Here is a 14,695-nt window from a genome sequence, read left to right as displayed (position 1 = left end):
CAGTAAGCTTTTAAAAACATTAAGGTAAAGAATTTCCCATATGTGGCTGTGTGCGTCTTTCGAGGGAAAAGTCCTTTTCCATATAGTCTCCTTTCCTGACCCTTTGTTCCGTGTGAATTTGAATTGCGTTGTTTATCTTAACGTCTTGTGCAATCCCGCCTTCTACAGAAGTCCCAGTTTCTTCAGTAAAAATACAGAAGTTAGAAACTTCCAGGAAGTGTCTAAACAAAGACAGCACCAAACCAAACCTCTTATTTCAAGACAGCAATCCAGCAGCTAGAAAACTACAGTCTCCTAAGGGCAAAGGGATGACGGTCTCTCTTAACTTTACCTTATACACCAAAACATTAGTAACATGCCACTCCCCTTCACAAAAAAAAAAATCTCATCATTACAAAACAAATTACGAGTCTAAATGTGTGCCACGAACATGCCTGGCTGTTGATTTTGAAGCTTTCTTTTCTTACTGACTTTACAGGGAGTTCAATAGGCCCTAAAGCAGGTACCAGAGCAACTAGTTGAGAGAGAGGCACGTGTTAAGAGGTTGAGTTACTCTGGATTGCTTGCTTGATCTCTGAAGGAAAACCCTAACAAAATGCTGACAGATCACTTGGGCAGCAGACCTGGAGTGCATGTGTGTGTGATAACAGTGATGTCACTGAGTTGTAGTCCCCTGGGATTTTAAGACATATAAGCTATAACACTAAATTGCTCATATGGATGGCTTTTGTTTGTATATGAGGATTAGGCTCATCTCTCATTCTGTGTGCACATTGCTGACAGCTAACACAGCTTTCTCCTTTCTTAGGACAGAAAAGTGCCTGTGATCGACATCACCTACCCGAAAGCTACCTCCAAGTTTGCCAAATCCTCTGTGGCTTGTCTTGAAACTACTAACATTGCTCCAACAAGTAGATGCGCTGACAGACTTGAGCACTAATGAACTTAGTTCGAACTGGATTAATCTCATAAGATTACACATACTTAAACCTTGTCTAGAAGTCTCAAGAATTCTGCCACTTCCTTTTTCCTGACATGCCAGAACTACCATGGGAACAGCTGCTCCCAGGGGATCTCAGTGCTTCTGTCCCTAGTCTGAGCTAAAGCGTGCAGAAGTGAATGAAACCAGAAAAAGTTACAAAGATAAGAGTAACTTGCAGAGTTTCGCATGTCCTCCGGCTGAGTCACAAGGTCATTTCTGCATAAAAGGGGTTGCCACAGAGTTAACTTGGTAACGGCTTCCCTTGAAAGATGGTTTTGGGGTCCTAAAATAACTTTGGAGTCCCAGTCAGTGGCTGAAACCCCAGAAATATCTTGGGCGAGTGAGGGTGGAGAGAAATCAAGGGTGTGTTTCCCATCTAAAATTGGTCAAGATTTCTATGTTTAAACTCCACGGACTCCTTTTTAGTCATACCACAAGGGGGTGTGAGTATATGTCCCCCCCGCCCACTCCCTCCCTGTTTCCCCATGTAGCATTTTTATCACTATAGTATGTACTTGCTTGCGTTTTAGTTAAGGTTTGGACAGCCCTGGCAATTGGGCCCTCCAGGGAAAGTTTCATGTTATGTCTCAAACCGAGGGAAAAATCCTCCAGGCTGATTTTAGGGCACAACACAATGCTGTCGGGTTACAGAATGTGGCGTAGTTAAGTACATTTTAGAATAAACAAAAAAAAATTATGGCTTCAGTTAGAAGGAAGAGGTCAAAGTATCATTAGCATCCTTTCTTTTTCCCCTATTTCTAGTGCTATATTTTATCATACAAAAATGTTTCTCTCTTCCATCTTGCGCAGCAGAGACTCTGTGAGGGCTCTGAGAGGTCATTAATCTTTCCTCTTTCCGGCATGTGCGTGGATGCCATATTCTGTGCATTACTGCAGCAACTTTTTCACAAAATGAGTTGACTACATCTGAGAACAGTTGCAATCTATAGCACAGCAATGGCACCATCTTGTGGTTGTGGGAAATCAGGTTGAAGAATTTCTGAAGTTACCTGACTTAGTCAGGGCCTCGCATTGGAAATCTGCAGAGCTGTGCTCCAGAATGTAAGTTTTCACTTTAAAAAAAGAAACCGTTTCTAGCTCTTGAATGGAATTTCTGGTAGACCAGAATCCTGAATAGAACTTCAATTTCACAGCAATCATTAGGAAATCTACATTTAAAAAAATAAGTTTTAGATACTGCAGGATTTCCCAGCTGCCCAGCTGGAGTGCCACACTTTTGCCACCACAAAATTATAGCCATCTTGCAGCACAGGAGCTGGGCAATTAATTATATTCCCTAAAAGGCAGTGAACCTTACCAAATGTATATCAGGGTAATTGATACTTAAGGATTAATATTATTTGGTCATTGTTATCACAGTTTTTCCAGGGTTGAATATTAGGATGTGCAGTTTAAATTTAAAATGCTAAATTGAAAAACTGTAATCCACTGCATCCTTCCGGTCCACTGAAGCATGTCAGTCAACACTCGCCTAGGCACTGAGACTTCAGCCTGAAAAAAAATATCTGAACCTTGAAGAAATATGCAAAGAGAAAGTAAAGATAAGGAGCTACCTATTCAAGTAGATAGGGGTGTATTTTTCAGTAAGTTTTATTTTACTTAATGCACAAACTTACTTTTATAAAATGGACCTGTTCACTATAGGTAATAATACTGCCAGTCTAGATATAACTTTCATCATTTAAAAAAAAAAAAAAAAAAAACCAACCACCCCCCAAAAAACAACCAAACAAAAAAACAACAACAAGCACAGTGTTTGCACTGCAGTCACCTGAACAGTTTCTGTCTTGGAAGCTGATGCAGAAGGCCTTGCTTTGTGGATACCTTCTGATGAAGGCCCATTGGCAAGCATTTCAAAATCAAAGGCTGGCATAACTAGAGAGAACCTGTTCCAGAGCTGTGAAGCAGTCCAGAAAGTCCTCCTCCTCAATCCCAAACTTAGTGTACTGGTGAACATATGCCCTAGTGGGGAAAAGAGGTTAGATAAGTAATTGAAAACCAAAACAGGCAAGATGTGATACATTACTGGCCCCCCCAAAATCCAACACTGAGAAACAACTGTGTATTTAACTGAGTAGCAGACAACCACCATGGACGGTTTTCACCCTGATGAACCCTACCTCAGTTATTACTGATTTTGTAATTCATACTAGATAATGCAATTTTACTGACTTCTTATAGTGTTTATAAGATCAAATACACTACTTTAAAAAGACACAATGCAATTCTAAGTATTATTTTGTCTAGCTTCTCAGGGAATGCAAAGACTAGGGACTTGCCTTTTTTTTTTTTTCCCTTAACAGCTGCAGAGCCACTAAGAGTGATTATCATGCTTGGAAGCAGCAGTTTAGACTACAGTTTACATAGGGGTAAAGTATTCTGTCAGGACAGGCTTCCAGTGAAATTGCTGCTTATCAGTTGTTTTTTTTTTACAACAGGTGGTAAATGCAGGAACAGCACTAATAAAAGCAGCTCTCCCCTTGAGCTCTTAGCCACGCACTCCAGGCATGAATAACTCCCACATTTATTGGATGTTTGTCCTCTGACATCCAACAGTTTTGGCTTCGTGGTGACCAAAGTAGAGAAGGAATTATTTCTCCAGTTGAAGTCTGGTTTTAAAGAAGAGTAAAGCTCACAGGACAGAGCTTTCATAAATATAGAAACCCCAAAAATGTTTTTTAAATGAAGCCAGGAATCTTGCTGTTTCCTGGAACGTGAAGCCTGTCTATGTACAATTTAGAAATTGTGCAATTGGTAAAAGAGTTTTCTATGTGTTATTTTTAGGATGGGTTATTTTACCCCTCTCATTTTTAGGATGGTCATTTTGGAATGCACAAGTCTCATTTTGGGGTATTTTAGCACTACGAAAAGTGCCAGTTTGACAGCACTGATAACTCTGGTGTGATTTACCCATTAAGCCTGTGGTTCTCAACCTCTCCAGAGTCAGGGCATCCCTCCACTACTTTTTTTAATGTGGCGGTACCCCCAGTTGAGAAGCTCTGTTGGTGCTCCCTTAGATTACCTCAGTGCTTCACAATGGGGTTTTGCTGCCTCCAGATAAAATTGCCCCACACTTGCTGCATGCTTCTCCTGCATTAGGGCTCTCTAATGAGCCTAAAGCTGGCAGGAGCTGCCTCATGCTGTGCAGCCCTTCCCAGTCTGCCCCCCACTCTCCTCCCAAAGATAGGGATGTGAGTGGACCTGTCCCACCTCTCTTTCTCAGAGAAGTGTGAAAGGGGCCAGGCTGGGCCCTGACTCCTACCTGTTTTAGGCTGATCACAGCCTTAATGCAGCAGGAATGCGTAGAAAGGTTTTACCTGGCTGCCCCTGTAGCAGCAACACCTGCACTGCAACACCCCTGACAGGGGCCTATGGAACCCCAGTTGCATTAAACAGACATAAGACAGTCAGTGCAAACTCCCCCATGCTGCTCTACCATTGTGCTTCAACCCAAGAGGTGTTTTCTCCAGACTACAAGAGAGAGTCTGCAAGCTCATTATTAGATTTCTGTACTGTGACTGCTGAAAAAAGAAAAGGCGGAAAATGGTTCAAAGCCACCAGCCATTTGACCAAGGTCACCAAACAGCCACTGGCCTACAGACAACACTTTACTGTGTTTAGAGAATACTGTGAGACTTGGCTTCTAGCAAGTCCTGTCTGAAATAGCTGGCTCAGGGTTACAGAAGCTGAGACTTTGCTCCCCTATGCATGAACTTATGTAATTCTGCATAATGCTCATACTTTTACAGCAAAAAAATAAACAGCAACATACAGTCTGGCCTGAATTTGTACCTCAGACACACATGCTCCTCTCTATCAGTCTCTCAGTAACATTTGGACCATTTATTTCTATATTTGCATGCCTTCGGTAATGGAGCTGGCATTGCTGTTTTTAACTGTGACTTTTATTAACCCAAATCAGAATTAACTCTGAAACAGCTGTGAAACAATTTGCAAGCACTGTTACTATAACAATATTGGATTTTTTTTTAATCTAAACAATGAAACACCATTATTTTCACTTACTTGGAAGCAAACATATTCCAAGCCTTCCCAACAATATCGTCTAGAGGCTTCAGCAGAAACTGGCTATTGCTGACCAAAGCAGCAGACTTTTCATACTTGTTAAAAGCTCTTGGTGTTTTCCATACATTAAAAGCATCCTGAGGGTTTAGCCACGAGGTATATAATGCGGCATCTCTGAAACCTCCTGTAGTGGAAATAAGACAACCTTTTCTGACTGATGCTGATAAAAGTAGGGTTTTCTTTAATAAGCTCAGCTACAATATTCCCATCAAAATATTTCACATAGTAATGTACATGAAAACTGATGATCCTTCTTTAAATCTACTAAATTAATCCAATTGAAAAGTAACCTGCAAAAGGAATGTTTAAAACTGGTGCTGTGCCTTGGAAGGCCACCAAGTTGTTTGTCTGACCTCAAACAACCATAAGTAAGGGGAAGCTGCAACTTTATCTCAATCTTTATCTTTATGTCTTGGCTGATGCTTAGAAGCACAGTCTTGGTGGTGTAACACGGGTAGATGAGCTTGGAAGACCCCAGTTTGAGAGAAAGCAGAATTGTGGTAGGTTACACACCTATAGATTTCCATTCCACCAGTCCTCCGAAAGCCTCAATTTTGGCTTGGAAGATTCATTAGGCTTCTAAAGTGGCTTCCACATGATGATGGGTCAGTGAAACTGCAGCTATTCCCACAGATTTTCCCAGACAGTTTAGTGCAGCTTGGATACAAAAGTTACTCTTGTACCATATGGTAGTAAGAAAGATGTGATATTCCCCCATTCCTACAGTAGCTCTGCTTCCTTTCAAGTAGAATACTGACCAAGAATCTTGTCACAGAAACAGTATTTGGTGTTCTAAGAAGCACTGGTAGGTGCTGGCATAGCAGTATCTTGATATGCAAACACAGTAGTACCTAGCGACTGATTACACGACCTTGGACATTAGAATGCGTTTCCCAAAGGAACACGGACCTTAATGCTCTAAAATCTGTAGCTTCATTTTTTTACTTTCTCCAGAGGCTGTCACATGTAAGCAGTAGGAAAGCGATAAATAATACACTGTATTTTGTTTTTCTCACCTACATCCACACTTTGCACATCTTTTCCTCTCAGGATAGCCAGGTTGGCAACAGAAGTGTTAAAATGCGGTGCTCTACTTGGAGAGCATTTTTGGGAGACAGGGAGTCCAGGCAATGGTGGTCGCACCTGCCAATTGATACCTGGAAAGAAATTTTTGCAAGAGTAAAAATTAAAGAAAATGAATGATTTGATCGTGCGATGCACCCTTTTGTTTGTTGATTCCTGTTGTCCTGATGCAAAACATGGCTGCACTGAGTAAGAGGTACAATAGGCTAGCTGGAGACAGCTAGTGAAATAGGGCACCTGGCTGAGGATGTTCTATAGGAGTGAGCAGCCACCATTTTGGGCTGCAGGCTGAAGTTACCAGAAATTTAGATCAGCAGCAGGTGGGGGCTAGGACTCAGGCACCACCACCACTTTTCCCTGTGGCAGCACGGAGTAAGTGCTTACAGCCACCATTTCTTCCTTTGGCACCAAATGCTGCCAAAGCCACGTGTCCATGGGCCAAATCTAGCCTGTAGGTTGCTGACCTTTGTGCTAACACATGTAATCTCTACTCACTAATTGAGCTGCAATTACTCAACTCTAGGAGAAAATAGGACCAAGCCTGCAGTTCTAATATAGGAAGTCTCCTGCTGCAGTTGCTAATCCTGACAGACTGTACGCTTGTGTCTGTAGTAAACCGTTCACCCTTGTACCCTGATGGTGCCTACTGCCTAGACAATGTAACTAGAAACCATGTTTCAGTTTTCCATGCGTCTATGTAGTTGATATGGGGAGGCTTAAGTATGCAATTTTTAGAAGTGGAAGGAGTATGAAGGATAAATGTAGCAGAACTTGGAATCCAAGGGCTGTTCCAAGTGGATCATGTAAATAAAATACATAGCTCCCTATGGTTTTAATTTGTTGTACATATTTTTAATATTTGAGGTGCCTGGGAACAAAACCAGGATATAGCAGAAATGAGCTGGAAGGTGTTTTGGCAGCTGAATTATTCAATGGAGGAGGCAGCTGGGTATGTACAGAAAAATTCCTGCTGTCTAGAAAAAGGGGTTCCTCCTCCTGAACTGCAAGTAAACTCCCAAAGGCAGTACGCCAAATTGCAAAAAAAAAAAAAAAAAAAAAAAAAAAAGAAATTTGTTGAAGGCGTGACAGGTTTCTGAGTGTGCCTGCAAACCTCTTACCTTCCTCCATTTTAGCATGAGCAATAAGCATCTGCCTCAGGTGTTTGATGAGTCCAGGCCAAGTGAACGTGCTATATGCCAGGGAGTTCTCAGACATCTGAGGAATATTACGAAGACCCAACATCTTGAATTCAGGATGGGGAACTAAAGAGTCCATTAAATCTCCTGAGAAGAGAGAAGAAAAATAGGTACTTTGTGACTACTCAAATAAATGATACTGAGATGGTAAGGAGTTTCACAGGGTCTGACAAAAGCTGTAATGTGGTACAAGATAAAACTCAGGCTTTACATGCAAATCTATATACATCAGAAAGAATATTATATTGCTGGGTTCTATATTAACAGGCTGGCACTCAACATTACCATACACAGCTCACTAAAACTTTCTGCTCACTGTTAAATGGTAATTTAAACCCCCTCACTCCTCAAATATTTGGGGGTATGTGTAAGGACTGGGATGGAAAATAATACTGAAGGTACTGATAATACTATTATATTAGCTGGTAGAATGTTGGGTTCTGTTCTAGTTACTTTGTTGCAAAGATGCAGCTAAAAAGAAAGAGTTAAAAAAATTAAAATAAGAGGCACAAAGGAGAATTCTATGAGATGCAGACTATTTAGAAAGGAGATGTGGTTAAGGGTACACAAAATTACAAACAGCTTAGAAAAACTGGGCAATTATATGGATAGTGAGAATAACTTGGTGACATCCAATGCAATTATGTGTAGGGAATATAAACCCTCATTGTTAAAGACAAAAGTTGGCTACAACCTGATGTGGGCAGGGAAGAAGTTTTCCCCTATGGCCAAATTATTTCATAATTTTCCCCTGAGTATATCTTAAACCTTCTGCAAAGCATCTGGTAACGACAACTTGTCGGAGAGTGGGTACTAGACAGACTGCCACTTTGACCCAATAAGGCAATTTCAGTGTTTTCAGTCATTTATTCTACAACAACTTCAAATGTATTTTGTTGTATCATTTTCCTTTTAAAACTACACGTTTTTTTCTCTTGCCTATTTACTTTGCAATTTTCCCATGAAGGAGAACTGCTCCATAAATACACGAACAAAAAATAAAAAAAAGAGGGAGCAAATCTGAGTTCCTGAAGCAAGGACACATCAGACAAGGATGTGAAAATTAATGGCCCTTGCATTTATGTCTGGTCTGAAATGTTGTAGGTACATTTGTCTGGCCTGCAAGATATAGATGCTGTCCTTTTGTTACAGGGACACAAGGGTAAGATGACATAAATCACGCACTACAAGGGCCACATACCACTTTGATTCATAGGGATTTATATAAACTTTTATCTGGTTTCACTTTGCATAAAGTTTTCAATCTTAAAACTTGAAGCAAAATCACAGACCTGCACTTGTTTGTTTTTTTTCTGAAATGTAAATCAGTCCCAGGTGATGCCAACAATTTTGGAAAGAAAAACAAAACATTTTTTGGCAAAGGATGAGACCAACACTCAAATTATCTATCCTCGCCTTTGCTCCAAAACTGACATAACCTGTCAAGTCACTTAGTCTCAGTTTCCCCATCTTAAAAACATGGGATAACAGTGACTCGTGAGGGGGCTGGGAAGTTTTAAATCACTGACTAAAGATCCTTGGAAGGAAAGCATTGCATGGCACAAGACACTATTAAAATAAGATACCGAGTGGATTTCTGCTGTACCGAACAGCACTTTCTGAGGTGTGAGTAGGCTGAAAGACACTTCCCAGCTGGTGTGCAATGACTCTATTTACATCCCTGAATGAGATCTGCTTGATATTCATTAGCTGAGCACAGATCTTGTGGATGGCATCATTTTCGTGAACAAGGAGAGCATCTGAAGACTGGTACAGGTGAGAGAGCGTCAGAACTGAGTTGTAGTTTTGGACAATAACCTGAAAGCAAAGAAGCACACAAGCAAATGTTGGCCAATACAGAAAGAATCAGTCTTAAACTTTTCCTCCACATCTCCTCCTTTAGGACATTTGTTATGGAGTGAATGCTTTGCTATCCCTGAGCTTCTGCAATGAAATCAGATTCTCTTGGACAGAGGACAAGACCCGCCTGGATCATGTGATCCACAGCTATGTTTATGCCATGAAGGTTAGAAAGAAGCTGCATGAGCATCCTGTGTAGTAACTTGGACAAAACGGCTTGAGACCAAGGTTCAATTTCCTGCTGTGTATTCCTGGGCAAGGCCCTCTGTTTTTCTGTGCCTCAGTTTCCAATGCGTTAAACTGGGATAAATGGTACTTCACTGTCACAGAGATGCTATGAGGATAAATTAAACCTATCTGCTTGAGAGATGTTTAGACACTCTGATAGAAAGTTCTTTTAATAACTTCAGATAGCCTCTGAAGCAACAGAATTAAGTCTTGCAGTTGGGATTACAGTACCACAGATAAAAGCATCTTTTACCAGCCTGTTGATTTTTGTGGTTTTACAATCCTGTTCTTTAAATAGTCTTTTTTTTCTATGTGAGAAGCTCAAAGCAACTCTCAGTAAATGATCAGACTGATACACAAAGTTACTGTCACAAATGCAATAAATTGTAAAAACTGTTTTTAGTTCTAGGCATTTTAAGTGTTACTTGTGACAACAGCAGGCAAACCAACGGCAGTTCACTCTTTTTAATGTTGGCTGTTTCCCATTAACTATAATTAAGTTTTGCAGAACTCAAGATCCCTTGAGGAGCTTTAACATTCACCTCACCAGTTCCATATGGCCAGACAACCTGGTTTAGTATAAATGAGGCTGGAAAAGCATCCCGTAAGCACTGGGTCACAAACGCTCCCATGCCTGACCCTGTACCACCAGCCATGCTCATTACTGTGAAAAATCCGCTGAGTCTATCACATTTCTCTGCCTCCTTCTGGACCAGATTCATGATCGCATCTTTGTGTCTGGGCCCATGAACAGAGTAACTGCAGTAGAGAAGAAAAAGCAAAAACTTTCACATTGCATCACAACAAAAGCAGTAAGAAGATATATAAAGCAGGTTTTTGTTTTTTTTTTTAAAGAAAGTTATATGGCTTTGTCACTAATTCTCCTTGAAGAGAATAATCTTCAATTCTTCTATTGTGCTACTGATCTGGCATTTACAGGTTTTTTAAGTCAGATTCCTTCAAACCTTTACATCACATAGCTTGATGTCTAGACGATGTCCTGATTACTTGTCACCATTTATACCAGTAGTATATCTTTGATAAATATCAGTCTTTTTGCTTGCAAAAATACCATCATCTGTCTACAATAGCAATAACTCCAGCTCCAGTTAGATATAGAGTGCATTATTTCATAGTTGCAATCATACTGTTTCTACAAGAGAATGGCTATGAACTCAGTTACATTATCATTCATATACTGTATTATTAACAGAGCTTCAGATCATTCATACCCATTTGCCCAGTTGTTTCCAGACCCTTGTTTCTGACAGAAATGTGACTGATGGTCATACTTCCAGCAGCCAGATCTAGCAGCCATTGATACAGTCTGACTGATTACTTTAGGTTCCATGTCAACAAGTACAGCCCGAGCAACAGGTACTGGAGAAAGGTGGGGAAAAACAAAAGAAACTATCATGCCTAAATCTTGTAACATGAAAAAAAAAAAAATCTTATGTGCATAGGAACCTAGCAAGGGCCAAATCAAATCACCCCCCATCTTACTCATGGAAGTTGCACCACTAACTTCAGTGAAACAGTACATCTGAATAAGGTAACATTTGATGTTTCGTATTTTAAAAGGAGCTTTCATCCATCCAAAAGCTTTGCCAATTCTACATAGAATGAAAATCATTTTAGTAAGGAAATCTTTGCTGTTGGCTGGCATTAAATATAGGAAGATTTCATGCCCTAACTGCAGGTTTGGATCTATTTACCCGTGAAATAACAGAAGTCTGGAAAGAAAAAGTTTGTCTGGGTGAGAAACATCTGTGTTAGTGCTCATGGATGTACAGGGCAATCAAAAGCACTAAGCAAGTAGAACAGAACACTGCAGTAGGCATGTTCCCACATGGGAAAGGGTGGGCTTGAGGTTAAAGCTTAGGGTTTAGAACAGCTGGATTCTGTTTTCAGCTTTGACAATGACTTGATCGGTGACCCTGGTCAAGTCACTTAATCTCTGTGTCGGCTTTCCATGTGTAAAATGGTGGTGACGACACAGCTAATTCACAGGAGCTTGTATGTCGGGCTGGTAAATTCACGAGTCTCTATATAATACATGCTTGGATGACATTCAAAGTATTAATGAGCACAAAGGCAATTAGCACTGAGGGACAAAAAACCTCTCAAATACTATACCTCCAGTTTTCTCCTCACTGAAAAAACGTTCTTTACAAGCTTCCTGATAGGATTCATTCTCCTTCTTGGAGCACAGCCCATGTGTACTGTGGAAATCGCTGCAGATGGCATTGAACACCTCGTGGCCAATCTGATTACCACACTGACCAAGCTGCACTGTGACTATTGACATTCTTCACTTTGGATTTAATCCTAAAAAAGAGAGGTATGCTTTTATTTGCTGTGGCTAAAACAAGTCATGAGTAGGCAGCTGTTCAGCCATTCTGTAACCTGGGTAAAGAACAGACTGATTTTTCAGATACAATTCACCCTATGTTTAGAGGGTTTCCCAAACTAGTTAAATTGTGTCACTGCATTGATCTAGTAGCTGAAACTCCTCAGAGAAGGCTGCAGTCAACAATCACGTTCCATCCCCACAGGGATAGTGATGTGTTTCAGTGGGAATTGGGCAGGAAAATTTGTTCCCACCAAATGCTAGTCAGGCCAACAAAATCAGCCTCCCTGGGTTTTATGTGGTACTGAAGGCAGTCTTATTTCAAAGAGCCTCTCTATCTTCCCAGGCTGTGCTGACAGAGTGGCTAAGGTGTCTCACTATGGCTCTAGAGAGATGAGTTTGATCCTTACTCTGGGCTTGTGCCAAAGACTGCTCCCAGTTGACCCAGCTATAAATGGATACTTAGTCATCAGGGTGAGGATTTGAAAGGTGGCCAGATGTTCACTGGTGGCTACAGTACCTAGCATGCCTTAACTGTGCTAGCAATTAGGCTCAGATGGACCTTGGACTGCTTGTTTTTTGTTTTTTTTCAAACTTAAGTGGAACCTTATGGCTAAGATACCCCTGGTGAACTACACTGACTAATGCCACAGCGCCACCCTGACTTGTTACATGTGCAAATCTCTGCTGACCCATGAAGAAGAATACTGATAGTTCGGAAATTATTTGCCTGCAGTGCTGTTTTCAGACTTGTTTTCCAGAGTTTCCTACCGTTGTGGCCACTGGTTCAGCTATGTTGTTGCTAACAATTGTAGAAGCACTAATGTAGATACAAGCATTGTAAACTAGTGGGTTACATAATCTAGTAAATTAAATGAGACCAAATGCTGCCAACTAGGCTGTATTGATGGTAGCAAGAGTAGGAAATTCTAGAAATAAAAGTTTAATTGTGGATGCTAGGTCCTGACATTCCCTGCTGTGGGAAGCAAGATCTTTTTCTCCCTTTTGCTTTCAATAGCAAGGCTGAAACATACCTGATGGGACCTGCCTGGGGATCACTTCACCAGTAACCCTGTCTCTACAGCTGTTGACAGGCTCCTGCTTCTGAAAGATCTAAAACATCCCCGGATCCAGCCTCAAACAACTGAGAATTTAAATGGCTGCTTGTGCAATACAGGCACAACAATGACAAAGAGCTAAACTGACAGTGGGCCAAAGAATAAGCACCATTATACACACATTTCGCATTCATCACTGTTAAATCAACTGCCCGGATGATTCATTCATTGTTGTTCATTGTTAAGTATTATTTGTATTATTAAGTAGTAGGTTAATACTTAATCAAGGTATTGATACAGGTATATAAAGCACATAATTTTATCAAGGGTGCAGAGGAATGATTATACTCTCTTGCTGAGGATGTAGGGGGTGAAGTAGAGTACGGCATGATCAGTTTGGTCTCTTTAATCTCTACCTCCTCTTAAATCTCTGCTAAGGTACGGCTTAAAGCAAAGTCAGATTTTGGCCATTTAGCTTTGGAACAGAGTTACTCTATGCAATGGGAAAGAGGACTGAAGGAAATGCTACGTAGCGTTTGACAGCCTGCAGTTAGGGAACCCTGAAAGAAAATTGCTTATGGGGAAACTTTGGCAGTCAGCACTTTGTCCTGAACGGCAGCTGCTCAGGAGCATGGATGACAATTCCTAGGAAGCCAGCTGGATTAGTATTTATATTGCTACATATCATTTGATAAAGTTGCAGTCAACTCTAATTATTAACATGCAGAATAAAGAAAAATTCTTTCTGCTCTCTGGCTTTTGCTTTAGTGAATTACATAAAGCATGAAAGAAAAGTACAAGCAAGAACCCACAGCAGGCTCTAGACCCTGCCTGTATTATGGTTCCAAGAATGGAGAGTCCACCACCTCTGGGTAACCTGTTCCAGTGCTGCACCCCCTGCCTAGTGAGAGGGTTTTTCCTCATATCCAAACTAAACTTCCCTTGCTGCAACTTGAGACTATTGCTCCTTGTTCTGGCATCTGCCAACACTGAGCACAGTCCAGCTTCATCCTCTTTGCAACCCCCCTGCAGGGAGCTGAAGGCTGCTGTTCAATCCCCCTTGGTCTTCTCTTCTGCACTCAATAAGCCCAGTTCCCTTGGCCTCTCTTCATATGTCATGTGCTCCAGTCCCCAAACCATTTTCACTGGACCCTCTCCAACTCGTCCACATCTTTTCTGTAGTGGGGGGCCCAAAACTGGACACAGGACTCTGGATGTGGCCTCCTCAGTGCCGAATAGAGGGGCATAAACAACTTCCCTTGATCTGTTCACAACGCTCCTACCAATGCAACCCCCTCAGCCGTGTTGACAACACGTGCTTGGCTCATAATCAGCTTATTGTCCACTGTCACCCCCAGGTCCTTTCCCACAGAGCTGCTACCCAACCAGTCAGTCCCCAGGCTTGCACGGCTTGACAACACCCGCATCCACAAGGTGTGAAAATCCATCCTCACGGCCCACCACGGAGCTCATGCCCCCCCCACAGAGCAGCTGCTCGGGAGAGATGCGAGGTGCCCCCTGGCCCCTGAAAGATCTTGGTTGCCTGGGACAGCCATGGTCCCAGTCAGTGCCTGCCCCCGCCACCCCCGGGCACGGCGCAGCCCCAGCTGCTGCCTCCCTCAGCTGCCACTGGTTTAGGGCACCCGCCATCACCCCCAGGCACAGGGCCCTTGGCACCCCGCCATCACCTCAGAGCCTCATCCCCCACACCTGCCCATTTCTCTGCCCCCCAGGACCTCATAACTCCCTCAGAGCAGGACCCCCAAAAACCCCTCAGAGCAGCCTCCCCAGAGCAGCCCCCAAACCCCTCAGAGCACCCCAAAAACCCCTC

General features: G+C 41.9%; 1 protein-coding gene across 4 annotated transcripts in view; it reads right to left on the bottom strand.

Annotated features, from left to right (window-relative positions):
• Window positions 1–2,833: 2,833 nt before the first annotated feature.
• The window catches only part of TUBD1 (tubulin delta 1), a 12,100-nt gene continuing 238 nt past the window's right edge, over window positions 2,834–14,695 (bottom strand). The window contains exons 2-9 of one of the 4 annotated variants that reach the window (XM_019545689.1): window positions 11,593–11,784; window positions 10,689–10,836; window positions 9,999–10,215; window positions 8,985–9,186; window positions 7,291–7,455; window positions 6,106–6,246; window positions 5,030–5,213; window positions 2,834–2,965 (exon numbers count right to left, since the gene is read on the bottom strand). In XM_019545689.1, coding sequence (XP_019401234.1) covers window positions 2,863–2,965; window positions 5,030–5,213; window positions 6,106–6,246; window positions 7,291–7,455; window positions 8,985–9,186; window positions 9,999–10,215; window positions 10,689–10,836; window positions 11,593–11,764 — 1,332 coding nt within the window. In that variant the 5' untranslated portion in view covers window positions 11,765–11,784 and the 3' untranslated portion in view covers window positions 2,834–2,862. Of the gene's footprint in view, window positions 2,966–5,029; window positions 5,214–6,105; window positions 6,247–7,290; window positions 7,456–8,954; window positions 9,187–9,998; window positions 10,216–10,688; window positions 10,837–11,592; window positions 11,785–14,695 lie in introns of those variants that run through there. The other 3 variants (XM_019545688.1, XM_019545690.1, XM_019545691.1) reach the window with 3 other exon arrangements.

Source organism: Crocodylus porosus, unplaced genomic scaffold (assembly GCF_001723895.1).
Source record: "Crocodylus porosus isolate Cpor-Errol unplaced genomic scaffold, CroPor_comp1, whole genome shotgun sequence".
Lineage (NCBI taxonomy): Eukaryota > Metazoa > Chordata > Crocodylia > Crocodylidae > Crocodylus > Crocodylus porosus.
Note: the sequence above shows the minus strand (reverse complement) of the source record. Positions and strands in the feature narration are given on the sequence as shown.